The sequence below is a fragment of the Syngnathus floridae genome, chromosome 1, assembly GCF_059516105.1.
Source record: "Syngnathus floridae isolate MCC-2025c chromosome 1, RoL_Sflo_1.0, whole genome shotgun sequence".
NCBI classification, from domain to species: domain Eukaryota; kingdom Metazoa; phylum Chordata; class Actinopteri; order Syngnathiformes; family Syngnathidae; genus Syngnathus; species Syngnathus floridae.
In genome coordinates, this window is record NC_142413.1 from 1,741,255 (window position 1) to 1,767,174 (window position 25,920).

At 48.8% G+C, this 25,920-nt stretch overlaps 2 protein-coding genes across 6 annotated transcripts; both read right to left on the reverse strand.

Annotated features, from left to right (window-relative positions):
* Positions 1 to 920: 920 nt before the first annotated feature.
* On the reverse strand, positions 921 to 17,645 carry LOC148403239 (macrophage mannose receptor 1-like). Of its 3 annotated transcripts, none has more exons than XM_088377652.1 (56): positions 17,357 to 17,645; positions 15,342 to 15,580; positions 15,153 to 15,265; positions 14,848 to 14,969; positions 14,715 to 14,777; positions 14,483 to 14,638; positions 14,319 to 14,398; positions 13,766 to 13,883; positions 13,634 to 13,684; positions 12,912 to 13,132; positions 12,723 to 12,835; positions 12,430 to 12,551; positions 12,297 to 12,359; positions 12,061 to 12,216; positions 11,885 to 11,976; positions 11,287 to 11,401; positions 11,167 to 11,217; positions 10,919 to 11,086; positions 10,582 to 10,695; positions 10,404 to 10,505; positions 10,113 to 10,321; positions 9,927 to 10,039; positions 9,661 to 9,782; positions 9,526 to 9,588; positions 9,284 to 9,439; positions 9,090 to 9,178; positions 8,708 to 8,828; positions 8,542 to 8,577; positions 8,293 to 8,460; positions 8,013 to 8,132; positions 7,822 to 7,932; positions 7,714 to 7,749; positions 7,044 to 7,264; positions 6,859 to 6,971; positions 6,550 to 6,665; positions 6,415 to 6,477; positions 6,173 to 6,328; positions 5,983 to 6,071; positions 5,467 to 5,587; positions 5,297 to 5,332; positions 5,048 to 5,215; positions 4,837 to 4,956; positions 4,658 to 4,768; positions 4,550 to 4,585; positions 4,304 to 4,483; positions 3,942 to 4,088; positions 3,650 to 3,784; positions 3,421 to 3,581; positions 3,223 to 3,346; positions 3,083 to 3,137; positions 2,946 to 3,012; positions 2,743 to 2,876; positions 2,629 to 2,672; positions 2,379 to 2,552; positions 2,147 to 2,301; positions 921 to 2,075 (listed from the first exon to the last, which is right to left on the reverse strand). In XM_088377652.1, exons 1-56 carry the CDS (start codon positions 17,433 to 17,435, stop codon positions 1,968 to 1,970), a joined length of 6,516 nt encoding a protein of 2,171 aa, XP_088233778.1. In that variant the 5' UTR covers positions 17,436 to 17,645; the 3' UTR covers positions 921 to 1,967. The 3 variants fall into 3 exon arrangements, with proteins under 3 accessions (XP_088233778.1, XP_088233785.1, XP_088233792.1); XM_088377659.1 differs by lacking the exon at positions 17,357 to 17,645 and adding an exon at positions 17,084 to 17,249; XM_088377666.1 differs by lacking the exons at positions 12,297 to 12,359; positions 12,430 to 12,551; positions 12,723 to 12,835; ... (3 more) ...; positions 14,319 to 14,398; positions 14,483 to 14,638 and having other exon boundaries at positions 17,357 to 17,635.
* A 4,681-nt stretch (positions 17,646 to 22,326) lies between these two features.
* rgp1 (GP1 homolog, RAB6A GEF complex partner 1) lies at positions 22,327 to 25,864 on the reverse strand. Of its 3 annotated transcripts, none has more exons than XM_088391636.1 (9): positions 25,749 to 25,864; positions 25,007 to 25,122; positions 24,485 to 24,618; positions 24,299 to 24,382; positions 24,072 to 24,221; positions 23,769 to 23,915; positions 23,574 to 23,701; positions 23,275 to 23,452; positions 22,327 to 22,685 (listed from the first exon to the last, which is right to left on the reverse strand). In XM_088391636.1, exons 2-9 carry the CDS (start codon positions 25,120 to 25,122, stop codon positions 22,462 to 22,464), a joined length of 1,161 nt encoding a protein of 386 aa, XP_088247762.1. In that variant the 5' UTR covers positions 25,749 to 25,864; the 3' UTR covers positions 22,327 to 22,461. The 3 variants fall into 3 exon arrangements, with proteins under 3 accessions (XP_088247762.1, XP_088247755.1, XP_088247772.1); XM_088391629.1 differs by lacking the exon at positions 25,749 to 25,864 and adding an exon at positions 25,237 to 25,631; XM_088391646.1 differs by lacking the exon at positions 25,749 to 25,864 and having other exon boundaries at positions 24,485 to 24,696.
* Between the last annotated feature and the right edge of the window lie 56 nt (positions 25,865 to 25,920).

The following is a 25,920-nucleotide window of genomic DNA, read 5'->3' on the forward strand; positions in this document are numbered from 1 at the left end:
TCGATGCGGCTGTGACCAGACTTCAAAAGAGAAAATCGATCGATGCAATCTTAGTGCGATTAGAATCACTGGCGAGGCGAAATGGAGGAAGTGGGGAAGGAGGAGGCGGGGTTTAACGCTCAAGACAAACTTGAATTTAAAGTGATAGTACCAATATATTTGGCAATGCCTCGGCGATTGTTTCTCGGCTTGCGACAGTCAGCCAAAAGTAGGACCAACTCCTACTGATTGAATGGGCACTCAGGGACCGCTCATGGCCTTAAACCATTGCTTAATTGACTGAAATTGACATTTATGAGTTCAGGAAAACCTCTGGAAAAGTAAGGCATTTATGTTTGGTTAATTATTTAATTAAAATAAAAATGAATCATATGAATGAGTTTAGAAATCTTATACTTGCCGCTTCAAATTGTACAAATGGAACAACTATAAAAGCTTTGCAATGTAATGTAAACAAAAGCTGAGCCAACATTTCCAACTGGGCTCCATGTGGGTTTTAACATGGACATATGAGCATGGGTTTCATCTGGTTAGGCTCTTGGGTTCCACCAGGGAAACACCTGATATAGCCCACATGGTCTTGTATGGGTTTTCAACTGAGGTGCTTGTTGAATATTTGTTTTGTCAGACTCTGATGTCTCTGATGCCTGTTTGTTCAGATTTATCAAACAGTCCCAGGCAGGGGTGCATAAGTGTTAAAAAAAAAAAAATATATATATATATATATATATATATATATATATATATATATATATATATATATATATTCAACCAAATGCAGAGAGAGTTCTTTTTTTTAAAAAAAATGTGCCTTTTGTTTTTAAATTTAGCAAATGTTTGTGTTAAGGATGAACCGAACAGTTTAGTTGCCACTGTTTTTGAATCAGTCAAAAAATATTGGGGAAAAAAATAGCCCTGAATCGTAATCACTCGCTTTTATTTTGAAATTTTTACAACGACAGTGGAAACCAACATTTTTCAGACAGCAATGATAGATTAAAACACTGCCATTAGTCATCAAAAATGTAAGAAGTGGATATAAATCTACATGAGATAAAGTGAATTGTAGATGCGGTACCGTAGCGTAGAAATAACGACAGTGAAAACCAACATTTTTCTGACAGCAGCGATCGAGTCGAAAACTGCAATCAGTAATCAAAAATGCGATAACTGAATATAAATTGACAGTGACTTGTAGATGCTGTAACAGACCACAGAAAATGATGGAAAATACTGGATTACCCTTCCAGTGACATTTCTACAGTCGCACACATCGCTGGCAGTAACATAGCTCTCTAGTGATTCAAAATTCATTCTTTGTAATCATACACTCTATAGAAGCTTTTTTTTTTTTTTTTTGAAACAAAAAGCTGTCAAGTCCCGGCTCGCTTTTTAAAGGCGACGAGGACAAGACAACACCACACGAATAAAAACAAAACCATGAACGATAGCAAGAACCGACTTTGGACTTTCATTCCAGCCTCGAGACTATTCTCGTCTCTCCCGCGCTTACGATTGGGCTCTTTGAAAGCACTGGAATTTCTGTACCTCGTGTTTTGCTCTTTGAGTCAGTCATTTTACAAAAAGGCAGTCAAAGTGAAGTCAAAAAAAGAGCAAAGGACAATCCAAGTCGAGTCGAGTGTAAGTGAACATAGCACGCTCGTTCACATTGCATCTGGACACGACATCTCGTTGGCTGATAACAGCTAAGCTAAATGCTAAAAACACTTGGGATAAGATAAGTTCTCTCTCCAGGCCTTCGGATATGTTGAGGGCCTAAGCTAGTGATATTTTTTGTCTTTTTATGTTTTTGTGTTTTTTTTTGGTTTTGTTACAATGGTGATACTATTTCTTTGGAGCAGAGTAGGAAGGGCATTCAATCTTTGTCTTCGAGGATGACTTGCTTGCATTGTCAATTTTCTCCATGGGCTCTTGGGCCGTTGGGAACCGACACAGCCAGGCGGACTCTACGGCGCCACCTGTGGCTCCGGTGCGGCAATTGGAAAATGCGCTGTGGGCATTTTGCACATGAAGCTGTTGACTCGGGCGCAGGACATTCGCTTCCATCTTCCAGTCTGAAAGAAAACCATCCATTTCAGTGGAGCGCAAAGCACTTCTTCTTCCCAATGCTCATTGGAGGACGCACCTGCCGTAACACAGCCACGCAGTGTTGGTCGAGGCCGACGCGCTGGATGGGTTCTCCCGCGGCCCAGTGGGTGAAGGTCACCTCGCGGCGGTCCGACCACACCAACGTGCCGGGAAGCGCCAGGTCGTTCAGTCCGGTCCACATGTCGCTGGTTTCTGATGGGAGGGAACAGAGCTCTCATCCGGTTCTCAGATGTCGACGGGGACTGTTAATCAACGGTCGGGATGCGCACCAAGGTGGGAGACATTTTTCACTGAGGCCTGCTCCATCTCGCTGCGGATGGACACCAGTTCGGCACCGAAACCACGACACACCTGTTGCGCATCAGCCCAGTTCTTTTTGCCCTCAAATGTTTTGTAGCAGAACCCGGCAAACTCCTCCCAGTCAGGCGCTGCGCATCTGGGCTCTGCAGGAGAGACCCCGTGTGAGTTGTAGTCGTCATGACAGTTAGCGTGAGGTAAACAACTGGTTTTGGAACTCACCCCCGTCCGCAAAGGTGTGAGACACACCCAGTGGGTCGTTCAAACTGCAAAGAGGAAAGCGATCATTAGCCGGTGGCTCTTCATGGGACTTTTCCGTGAAGGTCGGCCACTCACTGTTTGGAGGTGATCCCGTTACCGGTGGAGCCCGTGTAGACTTGCGGTTTGGGAGCTCTCATCACAATACAATCTCCTCCGATGTCGTTCCGGATGACGCCGGCGTGAATGGCGGCCGCGCAGATGTGCGACTCCTGCATTTACACAAAGTTGCAGTCACAGACGAGACGTCGACCGGTGGGTGGGCTCAGCCAATCACCTACCTCCGAGTAGACCCATGTTCCAGCGACAAAGTGCTCCTCTTTGCCGCACCTGGGCGGACAGTAGAACCTGCAGAAGACACACATATTGTGAAATTGACAACAGGCGGTCATGAACCATCGTGTCAGGCGTGACTTACGTCATCGAATCGGTGAAGCGGACGCTGTTGAACTTTCTGGAGCAGGTCGTCTCATCTGTCGGACAAAAGGCCAGAGTTCGTGGCATGTTTTGAGGTCGTTGTTTTGGGCAACCAAAGCGGCCGCGGATTGCGTTGCTCACCCTCATGTGGGCATCCCAAGATGTCGAAGCGGAGGCCAAATTCTGGACGATTCTCCAGCGGCAGGATGAGGACGTATTGAGCGAACGCGGGCGTCTCAAGCAGATGAGTCCCACCGCCGACGAACTAGAAATCGAATGTTTCCTTGTTTGTTGTGACAAGATGGGAGGATGAGCTCACGGTCCACTCCATTGGCTCACCTTCCCGTCCGGGTGTTTGGTCCACTTCTTCCTATCGACGCTCAGTCTCATCTCAAGTGGGATGTCCCAGGAGCGAGCATCGGTGCTATCGCAGCCCTGGGTCACGATCGCCGTCACCTTCCTCGTGTAGCCGAGGTTCACCATGATCCAGCTGCCGAGGGCTGGAGGAGGGGGACAAAAGAACGCTCAGGAGGAGACCCAAGTGCCAAGCGGTCAATTTTCCACGCACGATTTTTGGACGGCTTCCAGCAGGACTCCCCGTTGAGGCGGGCTTTTTCCGGGGCGGTGTCTTCCATCGAGGAGGAGGCTTTGAAAGAAGAGTCCGCGACGCTGCCGTCGGCGACGCCCAGACTGTCGAGACACACTGAGGACAGCCACAAGTCATTACAATTCGGAACGGATGCTTCGAATAAAAATCCGGCCACGGAGCCCCTCGTGGGACTCTTTGCATTGGTTTTCCTGGGAATTTGAGGAGTCCTAGATTCAGTGCAGGGCGGAAGATCGCGAGGCGTGAATCCCACCTTTCTGTTCGCAGCTATAGACCATGTGCAGATATTTGGAGGGGGCAGGGCAGGACGCGTCCTCCAAAAGCTCAATGTGGCATCTTTGCTGGCTGTTGCACAGTTTCCTGTAGCGAGGGACGATGCCTTCCACTGAGCAGGTGGTCTCTGCAAGTCACAACGCGTCGGTGAGTATGAGCATCGACGAACCGAACGAGCATCTGAACGGTCGGTAAGCATTGCTTCAATTTCACGACGTTCCGTAGCAGGCCAAAGTTGTTTGGGGACTTTCAGGAGAAAACCAAGTGAAATACGCTGAATGGGCCTTCAGAGGTCGGCGGACAAATGCTTTCATTGGCCAATGGTGGATGCTCAGCTCTTACCGTCTTCCAATGAGTCGTCGTCGTTGAATGAGTAGTTGTCGTACGAGTCCTCCTGGCAAACGTCGTCACTCCGCCGACCGTAAAAGGCGGACTGGATGCTGATGCGGCTTTGCTTCTGACCCTCAGCCTCGCACACGAGGTCAGCAGAATGCTTGTTGCAGACAAGGATCTCCTTAAAGCCTGCCAAAGCATCGTCGTGTCATTTTTGTCTCGTGTCGTTTGAAGTCACCGTTCAAGGAGACGTACCGTCATGAGGCTGCTGCGGCAGTTTTGGAATGTTTCCTGCAAGACAGAAACCAAAGAAGCGAGTCAGCACATTGTGAGGATCGGCCGAGCGTCGCCGCCGCGTCTTACCTCTTTTCTTGCACATGTAGCCTCTCTTCTTCCGGCAATCGTCAAACTTCCAGCGGTTGTTGCTTGTGAGTAAGGAAAGACAGGATGCACCAGAGGGGTCACCGGGGTCATCTGGAAGGAGACGACAGATGCTCAGCTCCATTCGTCCCAGACAAACATCGATTGGGTTTTGGACCCACCTCCGTCCATGACGATGTAACCAAACGGGGATCCGTCAGTCCATCCGCTGCCGTCTTTCGTGACGTTGTTGTCGAAGCCCAACCACAGAGAGGGAGCGCCCGGCAGAAAAGTGTAGATACCTTTGGAGGTAAATGGTCAACTGAGTTTGAGACAGTCCACGTTGGGGGAATTCAACAGCTCTGATCGCGACCAGACAGACGGACAGCCTACCTTCTATGAATTTCTGTTCTTGTGAGTCGGTGATGCTGAGCAGGTCTCCTCCGTGGCGGAGGCAGTCGTCTCGCGCCTCCTCCCAAGTCTTGGTGGGCTTGCGTTGAATCAGGTAGCAGAAGTCGGAGGAGGATCGCTCCAGCCACCAGCCGCACTTTGCACTCCAGCCTGCAAGCGAGAGTCGAGTCAGTTGAGGGCGAACGGGCGACGAGAGACCACCACATGTCGACTGGCGAGTGGGACGCCCACCTGCCGGCGGAGGAAGAAGAAAGTCTCGGACCATGGCTGGAAGGAAGGAAAAGAGAGGACACGTTAGCACTTTGATGTATCTTTGCCTTGAAATGTAAAGTGCTTTTCAAGTGAAATTTGTTCTTCATGTATGTATTTAAGTGCAAAGTGAGTGGTCGTCATTTGCTGACCTTCTTTACAGATGAATGGCTGAAGATTGGTGCAGGGCCAGTCCTCAAGTTTCCCAGTCTGCGACAAGGCAGCGCAGTCTCCACGTCCGGCCGGCCTGTCTGGGACCCACTCGATCTTGCCCTGCGGACGACACGCCGGACGTGACTTTGGCGCGTTTGGTCTCGCTCGCCACCACCGCATTTGCTCCAAAATGATGAGTCCTCTCTCCTCCCACTCATCCACACTTTCCCACAGTGTGACTTGAATTCATTGGACAATTTCCCTCCACTTAAATGACAACTTGAGTTTCAGACTCAATTTCATATTCTCGAGCGACTTTGACCTGTGAAAATCTGTATTTTAATCATACATGATTAATACACGTCATTTAATTTTATTCTCATAATTTCACAACTTTGTCCTTGTTAATAGCCCATCTGATTAACACCTTCAACGTTTCTCTCTTCTGGTAACATGACGAGCATTCGAACTTTTGACTACTTTTGTAGGCCGCTCGCTCTAAACGTTTGGCTTACCGCAGGAGTTGCGTCGCTCCACTCAAAGTTGCCCTCGTTCTTCTTGAGTCCCACCCAAGATTGCAATCTTCCTACATTTGCCGCATGAGCTTGAGGAAATCACAAAAAGCGAGAAGAGCATTCAAATGTGTCAGACGTTGGGAGGGGGGGGGGCGATAGTTGGCATCGGCAGTTTGACCCTGGCGCTTACCAGCCAAGAATTTGCCCTCGTCCCATGAGAGGACGCTGGCCAGGTGACCTTTCCATTCTCGGCAGAACTTCTCGGCATCCTTCCAAGTGCGCTCCATCCTCCCAAAGTGATAGCAAGAGCCCTGGTACAGGAAGTCGCCAGGGTTGCAGTAGGAGGCTGAAGCCGCCGAGAAACATGGATTACAAAACCACAAGGGGGCGCTGCAGGTGTGAAAAGAAAGGAGAAGCGTCGCTGCCACTCACTCTCCACTCGATGGTAGCCCAATCCGTAGTCCTTGTAGGAACACAGCCGTCCCTCCGGGCAGTCTGCAGGAGGACGACGTGATTGCATTTTGTCCTCCTTTCAGCGTCAACATCGACACAGACGTGCACACTTACCGTCGGGCGACCTCTTGCACATGTAAGCCAGTGAGGATCCGCACGAGCCATGTCTCCACTTGCCAGGCTGACTGTACACTCCTTGGTTGACGTAGGCGCAGGACTCAACGTTGGAGCTGTCGGGGAAAAGTGGGGGAAAATGAGACAGACATCTGACAAACGGTCCAAATCGGAGGCTTTTCCCATCTTTCTCGGCAAAAGACAATTTTACGTCAATACATGTGCTCTCTCAAATTTCGCAAATGGGTTCCATCATGTCGCATGTGCCCTGGCTGACAATGAAAGGCCGCAAAGCGGTGACCTTCTTACCTTCCGTCTTGACGCGAGTCCCTGTTGGCGTAGGCCGGGGTCACACCGGTGTCGGACCAAGTCAGCTTCTTTTTTCCCTCTTCAAAAAACTGACACCAGTTCTGGGTGCAGTCCTGCCCAAACCAATCCCGGTTGTCAGTCACCTACCGGCAGCGAGCCAACAGCAGCCTGCACTCGCGTCTCACCAGATTGGAGAGTCCGATCCAAAAGGGCTCGTCGCCCATTTGCTTCTTCACGAAGCTTTCCTCGTAGGGCGAGACGATGGAGACCAGGTCGCCGCCCTCCCAGAGGCAGTCGTGACGAGCCCCCAGCCAACCGTTGGTGGTCTCCATCTTCTTGTAGCAGTTGGAGCCGTGAGGATTCCATCCGTTGCTTATGTCGCATGATGCCTTGGGATCGATCAATGCTGATAAAACAACAAAGTTAGCTGCCTTGGTCATTTTTTAACGTTTGGTGAAAAGCAGAAATTCAGCAAACAGGTAATGCAGTCGCTCGACCCAATTCAGTTTGATCCCAGATTGCCTCGCCTGCTTGACTGGCAATCCACAACTGACAAGTCTTTAGAAGGACACGGGCATTGAAGGCTATTAGCAGTCACAAGAGATAAACAGGGCCAGTTTCAAGATGCTGAACGATCTCAAAGAACCAACTCGGGCTGCCGCAAATGATTATTTAGCTCATGGGCTAGTCACCCATGGTATAGTCACTATTGAACGGCGAGCAGCTGATCTTGCACAACCTTCATTCGCTTACAACCTGAATTCTTTACGCTAGGAAAATAAAAAAAAAGAAGACAAGCATCGTCATGTCATTTTTGTCTCCTGTCGTTGGAAGTCACCGTTCAAGGAGACGTACCGTCATGAGGCTGCTGCGGCAGTTTTGGAATGTTTCCTGCAAGACAAAAGCCAAAGAAGCGAGTCAGCACGTTGTGAGGATCGGCCGAGCGTCGCCGCCGCATCTTACCTCTTTTCTTGCAGATGTAGCCTCCCTTCTTCTGGCAATCGTCAAACTTCCAGCGGTTGTTGCTTGTGAGCAAGGAAAGACAGGACGCACCGGAGGGCTCACTGGGGTCATCTGGAAGGAGACGACAGATGCTCAGCTCCGCATGCCTCCGCAACGTCCCAGACAAACATCGGTTGGGATTTTGGACCCACCTCCGTCCATGACGACGTAACCCAGCGGGGATCCGTCAGTCCACCAGCTGCCGTCTTTCGTGATGTTGTTGTTGATGCCCAACCACAGAGAGGGAGCGCTCGGCAGTAAAGTGTACAGACCTTTAGAGGTAAATGGTCAAATGTGGAACAGGAGATTGAAACAGTGCACGTTGGCGGACTGCAACAGCTCTGATCGCGAGCGGACAGACAGACGGACGGACGGAAGGACAGAAGGACAGACGGCTGGCCGACCAGCCAACCAACCAGCCAGCCAGCCTACTTTGTATGAAGGCCTGTTCATGTGAGTTGGCGATACTGAGCAGGTCGCCTCCGTGGCGGAGGCAGTCGTCTCGCGCCTCCTTCCAGGCCTTGGTCGGCCTGTGTTGGATCAGGTAGCAGAAGTCGGAGGAGGGTCGGTCCTGCCACCAGCCGCACTTTGCACCCCGGCCTGCAAGCCAGAGCGGAGTCACTTGAGGGCAAACGGGCGACGAGAGACCACCGCACGTCGACTGGCGGGTGGGACGCCCACCTGGCGGCGGAGGAAGAAGAAAGTCTTGGACCTTGGCTGCAAGGAAGGAAAAGAGAGGACACGTTAGCACTCTTCGATTTGCCTTCAAATGTAAAGTGCATGAAATACATCAAAGGCAGGATTATGATGAGGAGAGAGCACGTGGTCGTCATCATCACTTGCTGACCTTTTTTACAGATGAATGGCTGAATATCGGTGCAGGGCCAGTCCTCAAGTTTTCCAGTCTGCGACAAGGCAGCGCAGTCACCCCGTCCGGCCGGCCTGTGCGGGACCCACTCGATCTTGCCCTGCGGACGACACGCCAGATCGATATCTTCTCACACTAGATGTATCCATTTGTCTCATTTCTGAGCCGCATTGTTGTCAACTGCCTGCCAGTCTAAGCCCAATTGGAGTTTCACACTCGAACTTTCCCAACTTTTCGTTCTTCTAATTCAGTCAAACGTTGTCTTTCGTCCTGACTTGGAACTTTTGCCACCCGACGTGACGCCTTCATTCCGGGCCGGAGACAACTGTTGCAGACGGACGGCTCCGAACGTTTGGCTTACTGCGGGTGTTGCGTCGCTCCACTCAAAAATGTGGTCGTGTTTCTTGAGTCCCACCCAGGATTGCAATCCTTCTTTGTAGGGCATGTGACCTTGAGGAAATCAGAAAACGCCACTGAGCACAAGACCAGCATCCAAACTTGACAGATGTTGTTGTGAGACGATTGCCGGCATCGGCGGTTTGTCTTGAAGCTCACCAGCCAAGAATTGGCCGTCGTCCAGTGAGTGGACGCTGGCCAGGTGACCTTTCAATTCTCGGCAGAACTTCTCGGCCTCCTTCCAAGTTTGTTTCATCCCCCAGAAGTGATAGCAAGAGCCCTTGTACAGGAAGTCGCCAGGGTCGCAGTCGGAAGCTGAAGCCGGCAAGAAACATGGATTACAAAACCACAAGGGGGCGCTGCAGTTGTGAAAAGAAAGGAGAGGCGTCGCTGCCACTCACTCTCCACTCGACCGTAGCTGAATCCGTAGTCCTTGTAGGAACACAGCCGTCCCTCCGGGCAGTCTGCGGGAGGACGACGTGATTGCATTTTGTCCTCCTTTCAGCGTCAACATGACAACGGGGGTTCAGACTTACCGTCGGGCGACCGCTTGCACATGTACGCCAGTGAGGATTCGCACGAGCCATGTCTCCACTTGCCAGGCTGATTGTAGAGGTGCACACCTTGGTTGACGTAGGCGCAGGACTCAGCGTTGGCACTGTCGGGAGAAGACACACACGTGAAAACGTGCCAATTTGGAGACTTTTCCTTGACACGTGTGCTCGCTCAAATTTTGCAAGCGGGTTCCATAATCTTGCCGCGTGTCCCTCATGGACGCAAAAAGGTGACATGAGCTCCTTACCGTCCATCTTGACCCGAGTGCCAGTTGACGTAGTTCAGCTTCTCAGCGGTGTTGGACCAAGTCAGCCTCTTTTGTCTCACTTGAAAAAACTGACACCAGGTCTTGTTGCAGTTCTGGAGAGTTCAAACCCGTCCGTCGTCAGTGAGCGAGCTAACAGAAGCTCGCTTGCTTGCGCTTGCGTCTCACCAGATTGGAGAGTCCGATCCAGAAGGGCTCGTCGCCCATTTGCTTCTTCACAAAAGTTTCCTCGTAGGGCGAGGTGATAGAGGCCAGGTCGCCGCCCTCCGAGAGGCAGTCGTAACGAGCCCCCAGCCAACCGTTGGTGGTCTCCATCTTCTTGTAGCAGTTGGAGCCGAAGCGACGCCATCCTTTGTTTGTTTCGCACGTGTGAATGACTGAGGACAGACGGACACATTTTGGGATCATTCCGACGTCATAGCGCCACGCTATTTGCATTCTTCGAGCACCTTGTCTTACCTCGTCTCTTGCAGACGTAGCCGCGCTTCTTCTCGCAGTCGCCGACCTCCGGGCCGCCCTCGCCGCCGAGTAAGGAGTTGCAGCGTGGGCCGGAGGGGTCACCTGGAAGGAGACGGCAGACGCTCAGCGCTCCTCCACGGAAACGGACGTTTTCCGGCCAGGTTTTAGAGCCACCCACCTGCGGCGGCCAACTGGACGGAATCGGGTGAGGATCGGGCCGACCGCTCGCTGCCGTCTTCGACCGTGGTGTCGTTGGTGTCCAACCACAAAGAAGCGTTGTTTGGCAGAAGACCTTTGGGTCAAAGGTCAACACGGTTGAAACATCTCACAGGTGCATGTGCTTAACCGTAATGAAGTGCGGATGACGTCTGGCTCGTGTTCTTGTCGCTGGGGGCCGGCCACAAGCTTTTCTTTGGAATGAAAGAAACTTGGCAAAAAGTTGATGTGAGTCGGTGGTCTCTCCATTTCACTTTCTCCCGCATGTAGTCTTTCATCAAGCGCATCGGACAGCCTACCTTGGACGAAGGCGTGTTCCTGCGAGTCGGCCATGCCGAGCAGGTTGCCGCTGAGGCGGGCGCACTTGTCTCGCGCCTCCTTCCAGGTCTTGGTGGCCTTGGAGTCGATCAGGTAGCAGAAGTCGTTGGCGGGGTTCTCCTGCCACCAGCCGCACTTTGCGCTCTTGCCTGCAAGCGAGACTCGGGTCAGGTCACTTGAGGGCAAACGGTACTTTGCGTATGTGGGCGGCAGGGTGGGACGACCCCACCTGATGCTGATGTCGGCGTCAGAAGAAGCGGAAGAAATTCTCTGGCCTTGCCTGCGAGGATGTGAGAGGGATCAAACATGAGAGAGCGCCAAGAAGACAGAGGGCAAATGACTTGCCGACCTTTTTGACAGATGGATGGACGACGCCCATTGCATTGGGTCGGGTGAGCTTTACCATCAAATGCCAATTTGGAGCAATCCGATGATCTGTATGAATTATACCACGGGACATCATCCTGCGGGGGGGGGCAGGACAAAGGGAGTGCGACTTGAGTGGGTTAGTTGTTGCAGTTGTTCCCATGGCCTCCCAGCAAATGCCTTCAAAGTCACTTTACTGATTCGAATCTCTCCAATTCAGTTTCATCACCTCTTTCTCACAATCAGAATTCCGATTGAAAGGTTTCAATGAAAAAAATGTTGCCCTGCAAGACGAGCGGTGGGTGCACTTTCATTCGATCGATCACCATTTGAATCCTCATTGAATGAAAAAACACGTTTGTCTTGCAACACCGCTCAAGGCAAGTCCAATTCAAATCAAACCAAACCATTTGACAGGCAGAGCGAGCGAACGAACGAGCATGCTTGTCCGATTTGTCCTCCTAACTCAAAACAACTTTGTTCCGCTAAAATCCCACTTTTTAACATGACGGCTTCATTCTGGCCCATTGACAACTTTTTGGACCTCGATCTGTTGCACACAGGTAAGGTAGGTCACTTACCGGAGATGATGTGTCGCTCCACTCAAAGTAGACATCGTTCTTCTTGAGTCCCAGCCAAGCCAACCATCCTTGTCCATCTCGTCGCACGTGAGCTTGAGGAGAGCGGAACAAAGACTTGTTGTGAAACATTGCCGGTCCATTGCTGGCCTGCTCATTTTGCCTTGGCGCTCGCTCACCAAACAAGAATTGTCCGACAACCAGTGAGTGGACGCTGGCCAGGTGACCTCCCTCGTCCTTGCAGAACTTCTCAGCCAGTTGCCAGGTTCTACGTGTCCCCTCAAAACGGTAACACGAGTCCTTGTACAGGAACTCGCCAGAGTCGCAGAAGGAAGCTGAAAACCAAGAGAACCTCGTTAGAAAAGCACAAGGAGACGTTGCGGGTGTAGAAAGAAGAAACGTCGCTGCCGCTCACTCTCAACTCGATCGTAACGGTAACCCAAGTCTTTGTAGGAACACGGCCATCCGTCCGGGCAGTCTGCAGGAGGACGACGTGATTGCAATTTTCCTCCTTTCAGCGTCAACATCCCAAGAAGAGACAGACTCACCATCGGGCGACCACTTGCACATGTATGCCAGTGAGGATCCGCACGAGCCATGTCTCCACTTGCCAGGCTGATTGTAGAGGTCCACACCTTGGTTGACGTAGGCGCAGGACTCAACGTTGGAGCTGTCGGGGAAAAGTGGGGGAAAATGAGACCCACCACAAGGCAATTTGGAGTCGATTCTCCTCTTTTCGGATCGAAAGAAAACAAAAGCTGCTCACACATTTTTGGAAAGGCTTCCAAAATGTTCCTGTGCAGCTTGCCGGACACAGAAAGCAAAGAGGTGACCTTCTTACCTTCCCTTTTGACGCGGGTGCCAGTTGGTGTAGTTCGGCGTCATGCTGGTGTCGGACCAAGTCAGCTCCTTTTCTCCCGCGTCCAAAAACTGACACCAGCCCACTTTGCAGTCCTGCCGAAGTCAATTCCGGTTGTCAGTCAACTACCGGTAGCTAGCCAACAGCCGCTAGCCAGCACTTTGGTCTTACCAGATTGGAGAGCCCGATCCAGAAGGGCTCGTCGCCCATCTGCCGCTTCACAAAGTCTTCCTCGTCCGTGGAGGTGATGGAAACAAGGTCGCCGCCCTCCCAGAGGCAGTCGTGACGAGCCCCCAGCCAACCGTTGGCGGTCTCCATCTTCTTGTAGCAGTGGGAGCCGTGAAGAGTCCATCCGACTTTTGCGTTACATGTCGCCTCAGGAATGATTGGTGCTGATGAAAGAGCAAAGTCGCCTTGGTCATTTGTCAGCGTTTGGGGGAAAAACACAAAGTGAGCAAAGAGACAAGAAGGAAGTCGCTGCCAAATTGCGTCACCTGCACGACTGACAATAATACAATATGAGCTCAATCAACTGGAACCTAAGCGTTGCGCAGAGGCTGAGATCAACCGGAGTCCAATTCCCTGTTGGCCGTGCACAAAGTTGGTCAATAAAGCCAATTCTGATTCTGAAATCATCTATCCACAAAAAATCAACAAGGCCCTTTTTTCCTTTCTTCTCACGATCGTCATCAACCCTTTTCAACATGCTGAATAATTCCAAGGACATGTCAAAGGACGGAGGGAATTCAGTCCACTTCTGTCTGACATGCGTTCGTCCGGCCTCTGCTGTCCTCCCCCCTTGCCTACTCGGAGCAGGGGAGGGAGGGGCGGGCGGGCGGGCGGGGGGCGGGCGAGAGGAGAGAGAGGGCTGCGACCCTGTGTGGGACTCCCACCTGATTCTGATGTCGGCGCCACACGAAACTCGAAGGAATCTCTGGCCTTGCCTGTAAGGACGACGTGAGAGGATCAAATATGAGAGAGCAACCAGAAGACAAAGGGCAAATGAGAGCTCGCGACTTTCTCACCTTTTTGACAGATGGGTGGGTAAACCTGGTCGCAAGGCCACATGCCAACTTTACCAGTCCAGTACATTTGGGCGCAGCCGTCTAATTTTTTGTGTCCTCCCAGCCACGGGACGTCATTCTGCGGAGGGAGGACACAGCGGGTGGGCGTGACTTGAGCGTGTTAGGTGTTGCAGCTGCTCACATGGCTTTCCAGCAAATTCCTTCAAAGTCACTGTATTGATTGAAATCTCTCCGATTCATTTTCACAACCGCTTTCTCACAATCAGACTTGTTGCCATATTCAGACTGACAAATGTTTCCCTGGAAAATGAAAGGTGCACTTGGATTCTACTGATCACTTCATTGTTTTTTCCATCTCAATGATCATTTGAATCCTCATCAAATGAAAAAAAACGTTTGTCTTGTAACACATTCAAATCAAACCATTTGACAGGGAGAGCATTCTTGTCAGATTTGTCCTCCTAATTCAGCACAACTCCCTTCTGCTCAAATGACACTTTTTAACCTTTGCCCTCTTTTTTGGACCCCGATCTGTTGCGCACTTGTCACTTACTGTGCGTGATCCGTCGGTCCACTCCAAGTTGCCATAGGTCCTCTTGAGTCCCACCATATTAAAAGCAGCTCGCGCGTGAGCTTGAGGAGAGCAGAACAAAGACTTGTTGTGAAACATTGCCGGTCCATTGCTGGCCTGCTCATTTTGCCTTGGCGCTCGCTCACCAGCCAAAAATTCTCCGTCAACCAGTGAGTGGACGCTGGCCAGGTGACCTCCCTTCTTCTTGCAGAAATCCTCAGCCGCTTGCCAGTTTGACCAGGGCCCCTCAAAATGGTAACAAGAGTCCTTGTACAGGAACTCGCCAGAGTTGCAGAAGGAAGCTGAAACCCAAAAGAACCTTGTTAGAAAACCACCAAAAGAGGGTGCGGTGTGATAAGAAGCGCCGCTGACACTTACTCTCCAGTTGATCGGAAATGGAAGCAGATTCTTTGCGGGAACAGGTACGTCCATTCGAGCAGGCTGCAGAAAGATGACGTAGTTGCGCTTTGCTTCTTTCAGCGTCAACATTACAACGGGGGTTCAGACTTACCGGTGAGCCGCCGCTCGCACATGTACGCCAGTGAGGACTGGCACGATCCATGTCTCCACTTGCCAGGCTGACTGCGGGACTGCACACCTTGGTTGACGTAGGCGCAGGACTTAACGTCGGCGCTGTCGGGGAAAAGTGGGGGAAAATGAGACACACGACAGGCCAATTTGGAGTTGATTCTCCTCTTTTCGGATCGAAAGAAAACAAAAGCTGTTTTTGAACCTGCGCACACATTTTTGGAAAGGGTTCCAAAGTGTTCCTGTGCATCTTGCCGGACACGGAACGCAAAGAGGTGACCTTCTTACCTTCCCTTTTGACGCGTGTCCCAGTTGGTGTACTTCGGCGTCATACTGGTGTTGGACCAAATCAGCTCCTTTTCTCCCGCTTCATAAAACCAACACCACTCGTCGTCGCAGTTCTGGCGAAAGCAATTCCGGTTGCCAGTCAACTACCTGTAGCTAGCCAACAGCCGCTAGCTAGCACTTTGGTCTTACCAGTGTGGAGAGTCCGATCCAGAATGGCTTGTCGCCCATTTGCCCCTTCACAAAGTCTTCCACGGTCTCGTCGGCGAAGGAGACAAGGTCGCCGCCCTCTAAGGTGCAGTCGTAACGAGCCCCCTGCCAACCGTTGGTTGCCTCCATCTTCTTGTAGCACTTTGAGAGGTGAGAAATCCATCCGTGGGCTGTGTCACATGTTGGTCCAGAATTGGTTGCTCCTGATAGATCGGTTAATCCTAATGAAACAGCAAAGTTGCCTTGGTTTGGTGAAAAGCAGAACTTCAGCAAGAATGAAGTCGGCCGAATTGACTTTTTGCCAAATTGCGCCACCTGCATGACTGACTTGGGCGTTAAAGGCCAATTAGCCTGAGAGCGTGAACGTGGCGTTTTTTTTCCATGAGATAAACGGTTTCAAGATGCAGAATAATTTCAGGGAGCGTTACACATGTCTAAAAACGGAGGAAATTCAGTCCTCGTGCTACCACTTGGCCAGGCAAGCTTGTTTTTCTCCTCAAGCGCGGCCCACGTCAAAAGAGTTCGACTTTTTTTTTTTTTAAATTTATTCTCATCCATCGCCAAAAGTTACAAACTAAAATAATATATTCAACAAGGCACATTTTTGTCACGAGATAACACTTTCAAGAAGCTGAATGATTTCAAGGACTGTTGCGCATGTCGAAAAGGGGAAGAAATACAGTCCGCTTGTGTCATTCTGCCGCCACTCGGGGAGAGAACAAGTTTTTTTTTTTTTTTTTTAACTCGACTCCTGCCCGCAGGATGGCGCTGGAAGTCTACAAATTCCACTTGCAACTGTTTTCTTTTCATCAATTACCAAAAGCTACTTTGACAAAAAGGAAGACGTGTTGGAATTTCACGTCTCTTGTAACAAATCTTCGTGACTATCGTTTCCTTTGCCCCACCGCCCACACACGCTCCAGTGCAACGTATGTGCCCCCCCCCCTTTTTTTTTATATAAGAAAAACGCAATGTGTGGTTGCAAATATTCAAGCCAATAGTGGTGCTGTTGTCTTGCGAACTTACGCGTGTGCACGTCGCTATAAACGCAGACAGACGTTTTTGTTGATTTTGTTTGGAGGGATGGACAAACAAGTGCCACGTTAACATCAAAGTGGATCAAATGATATAGTTGCGTCTGTTGCATGTCCTACTCGATATAAAACATTGTTCGGTGGTAAAAAGAAGGCAGGTAGGGCTCTGGATACACTCCATCTCTATTCAAATGATTATTTGATCACTTATGCTTAGCGCCACATGGAATAAACGACTTTTGTTGCAGACCGGACGGACGTCGTCATTACTCTGAAGTACAACCTTTGCCTATTTCCAAGACAGTATGTGAGGAGAAAAACGGAGTTTGCCTTTCCAACAAAGTGACACGCAATTTTGTCCTCACTGGGGCTCTTTTACTCCCCAAACATATTTGATAAGTGTCTATGTTGAGGACTTGCTGTATAACATCCTCCCTGTGATATTGGGGTTCTCGCATGTTCATATTTAACAATTGCGATCATTTTCTTCTGCTCTGTCACTTCAGTTAAGGAATCCTTCTAAGATTCGTTTCCTCGCAAACTTCTTTATCTCGAGTTGCCGTGCGCATTTGGGCGAGGGAGGGGCGGGGGTTGGAATTTGCCATTGTGTCTCGCAATCAATGTCAGCTTGTTAAAGAAGCATAAAAATCAGGTAAAAAAGACTCTTTGCGCTCAGAACGCAAAGCTTACGTGCACAAGAGCAAGCGCTGTTACATCCATTTGAAAAGAACTCCATTTGGGTCAAAAAGTGGACCGAATTTGGGTTGAAAATCAAACCAAACTCTTTTGCGCAGAACGGTCCATTTAGTACAAAAAGTCCTCAAATGCCAAAACGCCCCATAGTTGAGACCCATTCACCCAGCTTCCTAAGTCGGTCCAATTTGGAACCCGGCGGCGGATCCGCACTGCCATCCGAAGCGCACACGTTCTTCCAAAGTTATCCATTTTGGTCGATGTACTCACCGTCTGCGCAGCTGTACAACATCCATACAACGCAAGACAGGAGAACCAGCGCCAGGCGCGCGGCCGGCGGGCTCATCATGGCCTCGGCGCTATTGAACGCAGAAATCTCGGTGTGGTGCACGCACTCGTTCCGCTCGAAACAAGGACAGCCGCCCGCTGGACAGGCGCTCAATCGCTCGGCTGCGGCCTCTGCGGCTGCTGCTGCTGCTGCTGCGGCTGCTGCTCGGCCCCCACCTTCGCGAGTAACGCACCTTCGGAAGAGCGCGTTCCCGCGGAGACGCTCTGTACGCGAGCACGTCTTTGAGCGATGCAACGCGATGTCAATTTGGCCACCTTTGTCCAGACTTTGGACACCGCAAGCGAAAAAGGGGGACAAGCTTTGGGGTCACTTCAAGCTACGTTTTAAAGTCAAGCCAAATCACGTGTCAAAGTATTTTTATTTTTTTTTACTCGACATCGGTCAAAGTGGAAACAAATCAGCTCTTGACATCGTCGACTGACTGAAAAGTCAAAAACATTGGCTCACTCAATCAGCCGACATTTTCTGAGCAGGTTGTCACGTAGCAGGAAGGATGGCTTCCTAAAAAGGCACCGGCGCTTTTTAACCAAGGGGGTGTCCGGTGGCGCGCCGGGACCATTTTTCAGCCCGGAGTTTCAAATCCAACCGGCCCAATGGCAGGCGGACAGAATAGTGGAATACCGCCGCCGCCGCCGCCGCCGCCGCCGCCGCGTCACTTGACTCGACTATATTTAAGCGCTGACCATGGGTGTCTATCACAGAAAATAAAAGATGATCCATTTACATCATGAAAATATATCATCACTAGGCTACTGTAGCAGTTGCATTATGGTTTATGTTCAAGATTTTCTTATTCGCCACGTTTGAGCGTGCCAAACAAGGAATTTGACTTTGGTACATCGCAGCCTCTGTTCAACAGTTTGGTGACTAAGAACACTCAGGACGCGTGAAAAATGACAAATATTCCCAAACGTTCCTATTATTTTCCATGGTAAACAGTGTATTTATCTTCTAAAATGCAAGCTAGGAGAGCATCCAAGACTGATATTAGCGTAGGAATTAGCCCGTGTTGTAGCCTAAGCCCCTAACTAAGCCTGGCTCCTGACCATTTTCCTCTGCGGTTGGTCTTCTTGAAGACCTATTTGTGAGCTTGGCACACTTGGCAGCAAAAAGCCTTTCGTGTTCAGCTTTTTTCCGTCCGTCGTTCAATTCACTGGCTCCACCCCTTTGCCTGGTTTGGTTTGATTTTCAGCCTCATCCAGGCATGAAGAAATCTACCCATTTCAGTGAGTGCTGGGGGTGGGTTGTATCGCCCAACTCGACACACCGGGAAGAGAACTGCGATGCAAAACGGGTGTTGTCCTTCCTAATATGGTGACGTTGGAAATGCATTGAATCAAAAGCTAGATTAAAACTTCACTGAAATGATGGCCCTCACCGGCCCCGCATGGGAGCGGCCCTCGACTCTCCCGATTAGCCGGCATGCCATTGGGGGTGTCTCAGGATGCCCCCCACCGCATACACACACACACGCGCACGCACGCACGCACGCACACACACGCACACACGGACACACACACACACGGACGGAAATTTGCAAGTTGTTGGATTTTCACTTTTTCTGCATTCCCCTCATGTCAGGTTTTATGCATATCACATGAATCACATATCTTAATGCGGCTTTCAACTCAGGCAGCCACAAATGATTATCGTACTAGTTTCACTGGTTAGTTTACCACCGTAGTCGCTATTATATTCTCTCTCGCGTATCACAACAGCGAGCTGCTGCTCTTGCATAACCATTATTTCTGAGTGCTTGAAGTCTTTATGATATGTACAAAAATAAGAAATGACAGCAAGTATAAAAGAACATTCCACTTTGATGGAACTCTGCAGCTTGTACTGGATGTACTCGATGGTGCTGATAACAAAGGTTTCCAGCACAGTGACGCTTGGTTTCATTCAAGGTCATTCATCGGTGCAGCGTCCTGAATTTTACTCTCTGTGATTCCACCATTTGTCTTCTTCAGTGACATACATTCACTCTTGCACGAGAGCACCTCAATGACCGTACGGCTCACTTTTACGTGGCGCATGCATGAAGGCGGCAATCGGCAACAAGCAATTGCCAAAGGTACCCTACTGGCCCGAATACAAGACGAGGTTTTTCTCATTGAAATAAAACTGATAAAGTGGGGGATGGGGTCGTCTTACATTCGGGGTCTAGACAAAGTCTTTTTTCAAACTTGAGTCTCGAAAAAGACGGGGCTGTCTTACAATCGGGGCTGTCTTATAGCCGGGCCAATACGGTAGGTACTCTGCCACCAGGCACAAGACAAGTATCAACTTGGGAGCAAACCTTTCCTTAATATGTACCGGTTAGGCTGTGAGTTAGGTTTCGCTTTTTTTTCTCTGCCTCCACCCTTGTTTCCAGGACATGATGCTCAGGCCCTCTTAGTTTCTTTTCAGGTCATTCAGAGAGAGAGAGAGGTTTCGTTTTCTTTTCTCCGCCACCTCCCTTATCTTGGAGCCTGAATTTGTTCCTGACAGGATGTTGCCGGTAACAAATGTTTCTATTTTCCAGCACTCTCAGGTTGCCTTGCTCTCATTCAAGGTTATCAAAAGGTGCCGCGTCACCGCCGGGCCAGCACCGTCCCGAACCTTCATCAATTGGAATTTTACTCTCTCCGCAATTGTTATTTTCAATCACTCGCTCATTCACGGGAACACCGAAATGAACTTTTACGTGGCACCTGCAGGATGGCATCGGTTGGCAACAAGCAAATACCAAAGCTGCTTTGCCACCAGGCACAAGACAAGTATCAATTTGGGAACAGACGTTTCCTGAATAGATTTGATTTTCTTTGCCTCTTTTTGTGCCAGAATGGAATGAGCCTTCCCTTTGGAAGTAAAAGACTCAAGCCCAAAAAGGTTGGGAGCCCAGCAACTAACTGGGACATCTAGTGGCGATAGTTGGGATGTTTTTTTCTCTCATTATAGTTTTGTAATGACGTCTTTTTTTAGCCACGGGCATTTTGGAAAAAAATGAAAATTGATTGGATAATTTGTAAATGTTTTCTACGCAGGTAGCAAATCACAATATCATCAACCATAATATTAGTTTATGCTCTGATTCACAATTAAATTCCACCAGAGAACAGCAAACTGGCTAATGAAAAGGGTACCGTGTTTGTTGTTTTTTTTTTAAGGTATTTAGTCTGGAACTGCCGAATCGTTCGTCATAACCTTCGACCCAGTAGGTGGCGGTAATGCTCCATATATCAGGAGGAATGCAAACCGGCAAAAAACAGGAAAGAAGAAGTTTTTTGTTTGTTTGTTTGTTTGTTTATTTGTTTTTGGCAGAACCTTGCGTCGATCGTTGCGTCAACTCGGAACTTTTTAAGTCAGGGATGTCACAGTCAAACACACCGAGGGCCAAAAAACAAATTTCCTACAAGCCGAGGGCCGGACCGGTTCAATGTTTATTAAAACATATGGAAATTATTGCACATAGCCTATTGAACCAAGACTTAACACAGTGTACATTTTTTAATGATTAAATGAATATGGCAATATTTTGTTATGGCTCTGTCAGTAACTTCAAGGAAAAACATTTTCAACAGCCAAACAGCAAAAAATTAAATTGCTTTTAAAAACAAAATGTGTTTCTTAATATCAAGATAAATGCATAAATAAAAGTGCATGCATTGTAAACTGAAAATGTATTCTTGTGCTGCTCTATGATCTAACGATCACTGCTTTCAAAGAGACAATTGAAAAAATAGATCAAATCAGTTGTATTCTTTCTCGTGGCTGTTATCTGCAATTTTCCCTGAGTCCATTCAACGGAAAAATAAATTGAAATAAATAAAATGCAAAATTTTTGATGCTATATCCAAGGAATTGATAGAAATCGTCACAAGTCCTACGTGGGTTTGCCAGCGCCCCCGATTTACACACGGGTAACATCTGGCTTTTATTAAGAACATTTGTCAAACAAAAATAGTAAAAGCAGTGCTTCCTGAGTAGCATCCTTCAGAATAAAACTCTCAATATACAGAGCACATATACTAACATGGAGAGAGACAAAGTCCCTCTTGTTTCTTTACGAAAGACCTCACAGACATACACTAAGTTTGATATTTTTGGTGACCTCTAATTGGGCGAGTTTGGGTTATATGATTTTGTATTGGATTTTCCTCTAGTTCTCTATTTTGTCCTTTTAATTATTTATCTTATTTTGTTGATTTATTTATTTTGTTATTATTCTTGTTTAACATTGGTGATATTTGTTATCTGTTGGGTACTGTATGCCTTATACCTCACATTTCGTGTTCTTTTATTGTTCGTAATATGCCGCGTTGTTTGTGTATTGTCCTGAATGTTGTTAGCTACCTAAATGTCGCACAGAGGCCGAGATGTATCGGAGTCGAATTCCTTGTTTGGCATGCTCAAATTTGACAGATAAAGATTGATTCTGATTTAAATAAAGCAAAAAAAGTGTCATTCCCATGTCACGTGAGGCTCGGAGTGTGGGTGGCAGGTGAAGAAAAGTCAAAGTCAGCTTTAGTGTCAATTTCTTCACAGAAAGGAGGGGCTTCACCGAGTAAAACAAAGATCTTTTCGCTGTGAATGTTATCCAATGTCCTCTTGTTTCGTCTCATTATTAGAAAAGGGAGCAAGTTCTGTGTCAGTGTTTTGATGTGTATAATATGGAGCGCTAATTTCCTTTTTAAAAACACAGCACAAGAATGAATTTGCGTCTGTGTTGGAACTTCTATAGATTTTTTTTTTCCCCATACAGTTTGTCACTGGCATAGAAGGCTGAACACAACGTAAGTTTTGGTTGTAAACAATAACTGACCGCTTTGTGCCCACCGAGCTTGAACGTGAGTGATACAAAGAAATGTAAAGCATTGTGTTCCCAAATACAGGATGTTGAAGCCAAGTCTAATGTCAATCACTTTTAATTGAACATAAATGGTTATTTTTCAGCTGTGAAGCTGGATTCAAAAAGGTTCATCTGACACCAAAGGGCACGTGTCAAAACTGTGAGGGGCCAGGATTTCTTCATCTCGGTTGACAGTTAAATGTTAATGCTGTTGGTCCCCGTGAACTGGGATTCATAGGATGCCAAGGCCGGGTTGGTGGGCAGGATCTTGATGGGCAGGTCCCAGCTGAAGGTGTCCACTTCGACACGCTCGGCGCCGGCCCACACCGTCGACTTGGACTCGTTCTGATGGATGACGGGCGGATCGGCGGGCTCCCGAGCGGTGACAAATTCAAAGTGCAGCCGCCACCTCAGGGTCACTGCAATGTTACGTTTTGTTAAGTGGGAACACGACTGCAAGCCGCATATCGGTTGTTCTCTCGTTTTTCAGATGGCAATTAAAAACAAAAAGTGACGCCGATTATAGGTTTATCGTGGCCTCCTAAATGCCGAAAGATGGCGGTAAAACACTACTTTGGCCTATTTGAAATTCCGCAACTCGCTTCAATATAGTTCCTTGGCAGCAGGATGCTACGAGATGGCGGAAAGGTATCCAGGAAATATAATCAATTAAGTTGAAGAGTTAACTTTTGACAAAAGTAGAGCTTTGCCACCAGTGTGGGCCAAGGACGCGAGTTGAAGAGTTTTGTTTGGACAAAGGTCGAGTTTTGCCACCATTTTGGCTTTATTTAGACACAGAAAATACAGCTTAGTCCGCCATCTTGTTGTCGAGGAAATGTGTTGATGTTATTCGAAGAGTTTTTTGTTGGTCAAAATATTTGTGATCTTTGCCAAAAATGAATGTAAAAACTCAAAACGATGAGTCACATTGTCATCAGCTGCCGAGTGAAAATCAAACGAAAGACGCGTCGACCATGCTTGGCAGGTTCGCTTTGCGCGCGGACTTACCGACGTCGGTACAGAAGCCCGGCGTGACATTGAGCGGCACAGGGAGGGAGAAGTGGCTGGAGGCCGTGTGCAGACAGGACTCCAGATGCCGCCCATGTCCAGTCACGCTGAGCGGTTGGCCGGGGCGCCGCTGGTACTCCTGCTGAATCTCCTCTTCGCTCTGAAGGCTCACCGAATACTGGCAAAAGACAAAGAAAAAATACAATAAAAAGCGTTTGTTCACTTCTCAAGAAATTTCGTTCCCATTTTTGTGCCAGTGTATTGTCGAGGACCCCTGCGCCGCAAGTTTTCCAAAGTACCTGCAAGCAGGGAATGTCACCCTCGGAGAAATTGAACGTGCCGACGATGTCCTCTCCAAGTCTGTACATGGTCTTGAAGATGCAAAACTTTGCCACTTTCCCTCGCACGTTGGTGATGTTGAACACGTCTGGAGACGGTCAAATTTACACGTGAATATTTGTCACTTCATTTGCACGGCAAGCGGTACAACTCACGGGGGCAGCGCTTGGACGTGGAAACCATGAGCACGTCGAGCGCTCGCTCCAAAGGTCGCGCGTCCCTCCGGCTGGATTCCTCTTCCTCCAGGAACGGGTTCGAAGGGGACACTACCTCGTCCTGAGCAAACGAGGGTTCTGGCATGCCTGCAGGTCATGACGGGATCAAAAGGTAGAAGCATCATTCAGACGAGCGCACATTGGTCACTTGATGCGAATGTGGCCAACAATTATTTATTTGTTTGTTGATGAATGAATGAATTCATTCGTTTGTTTGTTCGTTCGTTCATTCGATTGTCCCACCTTGCAGAACCAAAACTCGAAAGGGAACTCGAAGAAGTTTGATGGGAGAGTTGACCCTCTGACACCCGATGGTCAGTTTGTAGACATACTTCACCGCCTGGCCGCGGAAACTGGGAGGACCATCGACGGGTACGACCTCGCTGTATGAATCTGCGACACAAAACCGAAGCCCATCATGACAAATATTGTGAAAGCGTGTCGTTTTACTTTATGTAACATTGACACACAAGTCTTGCTCTCTCCTGGATCCAGACACAGGTCACAGAATAGGATTTTGGGCGGCGTATCCAGAACGCATTGGCCTCGCTCGCCTGGTGAAAATATGAGGATGTCTGGTTAGCGTCCAGCGCAATACAAAAAAAAAAAAAAAAAAAAAAAAAACACATGACAACTTGGCGTTGTTGCTCAACGACCTCTGCTCGGAACGAGGACCGTATTGCTGCTGGCCTGGACGTCCTGCTTGTTGCCCCGGCTTGGTAGACTCACTCTGCTCTCACTGGCGTGAAACTGGCAGTGGATCTGGGCGCTGGCCCAGGCCAACATCTCACTGGGGCACAGTGGAGACAAAAACAACTGGAAAATCCGTGGTGGGGTGTACATTTGGTGAGTGGACCCTCAGTCAAGTCTGACAATGCGAAAGAGACATTCCTATTGCTGATACGAATTAGTTACATGGGCTTGCACAACTGATTTTGAAGGCTCTTGTCTAAGCAGCTTAGATTGACATGGCAAAACATATGTTGAAATCTAATTAGATAAAGAAGAAAAAAAAACAAGAATCTACATATACATATTGGCTAGAACGTAGCTCATTTAAACATTACAAATGTTGGGACTTCGTGAATTCAATTGGAGCAAACATTGGAATTTGGGTTGTACATGTAGCCCGGTGCTAGTTTAGGCCAACGTGCAAGCCGGGGTGCTTTCGAATGTACCTGCTCGCAGAGGTGGATAAGTGGGACATGGGGTTTCTGAAAGTGACGAGACACTCCATTAGCTCGCCGGCTAGATACACGGGACCGCGAGCCATGGAAGCCACCACCTCGATCATCTGCAAGACAGTTGATAACCGGGAATGAAAGCACAAGAGTGGGACGTGGAGACTGCGCACGGACGTATGCTAAAATCAGCGACGCTACATTAGCCGCGTAGCTTTAACACACACCTTGTGCCCAGTCGAGTCCGGGTGCGGACAATCGAGGCTCCAGTTTGTCGTCCGAGTTACAAAGCAAACGGAATGCTGTCTTAATACATTCTCCTCGATTCTACATAGAGACTATTTTCATCCGGACCTACTATCGTTTAGCTAGCAGTCGGTAAACAAAGTGTGTCCGCGAGGTCGACCCAAACCAGACCATTGAAGACTACGCTTTTGGGGACAAAAGTAAGAAACGTATGACATGGTAAGAAAAATAATCCGTGAAAAGCCGCACTGGCGCACTCTGTCCCACCTCAAGTAATGTAGAGAACAAAAACACGGATAAAAACTACAACTCGGTTTTTTGGTTGGCCATCATGCACGTCACGTGGCAGAAGTAACTCGCAGCGCAGACGGCGTGTTGCTATGGTAACTTTACGGGGTTTCGGCTTTTTATGTATTCCTTCACTTTCACCTCCGAGGCATCAAAAACTTATTCAAACTTGATTGGTGGGATGCAAGTTATATAACCTACACACCTGCTTGTCATGATACCGGTGGCTGATAGAATATGCTAACCAGTATGGAGAAAACTCCTTACGCCCCCCTGTTCAAGTCAAACATGGTTTAGCCGTTGGCTGTGGGCTCCCTGTTTCTTTCGTCTCTCTCTCTCTCTCTCTCTCTCTCTCTCTCTCTCTCTCTCTCTCTCTC

Coding starts and splice junctions, on each gene's coding strand:
- LOC148403239 (XM_088377652.1), bottom strand. CDS start 17,435: ATGATGAGCCCGCCGGCCGCGCGCCTGGCGCTGGTTCTCCTGTCTTGC. Junction 14,970..15,152: donor GACACGCGTCAAAAGGGAAG/GTAAGAAGGTCA, acceptor TTTCCCCGACAG/CGCCGACGTTAAGTCCTGCG. Junction 8,461..8,541: donor TCTTCTTCCTCCGCCGCCAG/GTGGGCGTCCCA, acceptor TCTGGCTTGCAG/GCCGGGGTGCAAAGTGCGGC.
- rgp1 (XM_088391636.1), bottom strand. CDS start 25,122: ATGATCGAGGTGGTGGCTTCCATGGCTCGCGGTCCCGTGTATCTAGCC. Junction 24,222..24,298: donor TCCAGGAGAGAGCAAGACTT/GTGTGTCAATGT, acceptor TTTGTGTCGCAG/ATTCATACAGCGAGGTCGTA. Junction 23,702..23,768: donor CACGTCCAAGCGCTGCCCCC/GTGAGTTGTACC, acceptor GACCGTCTCCAG/ACGTGTTCAACATCACCAAC.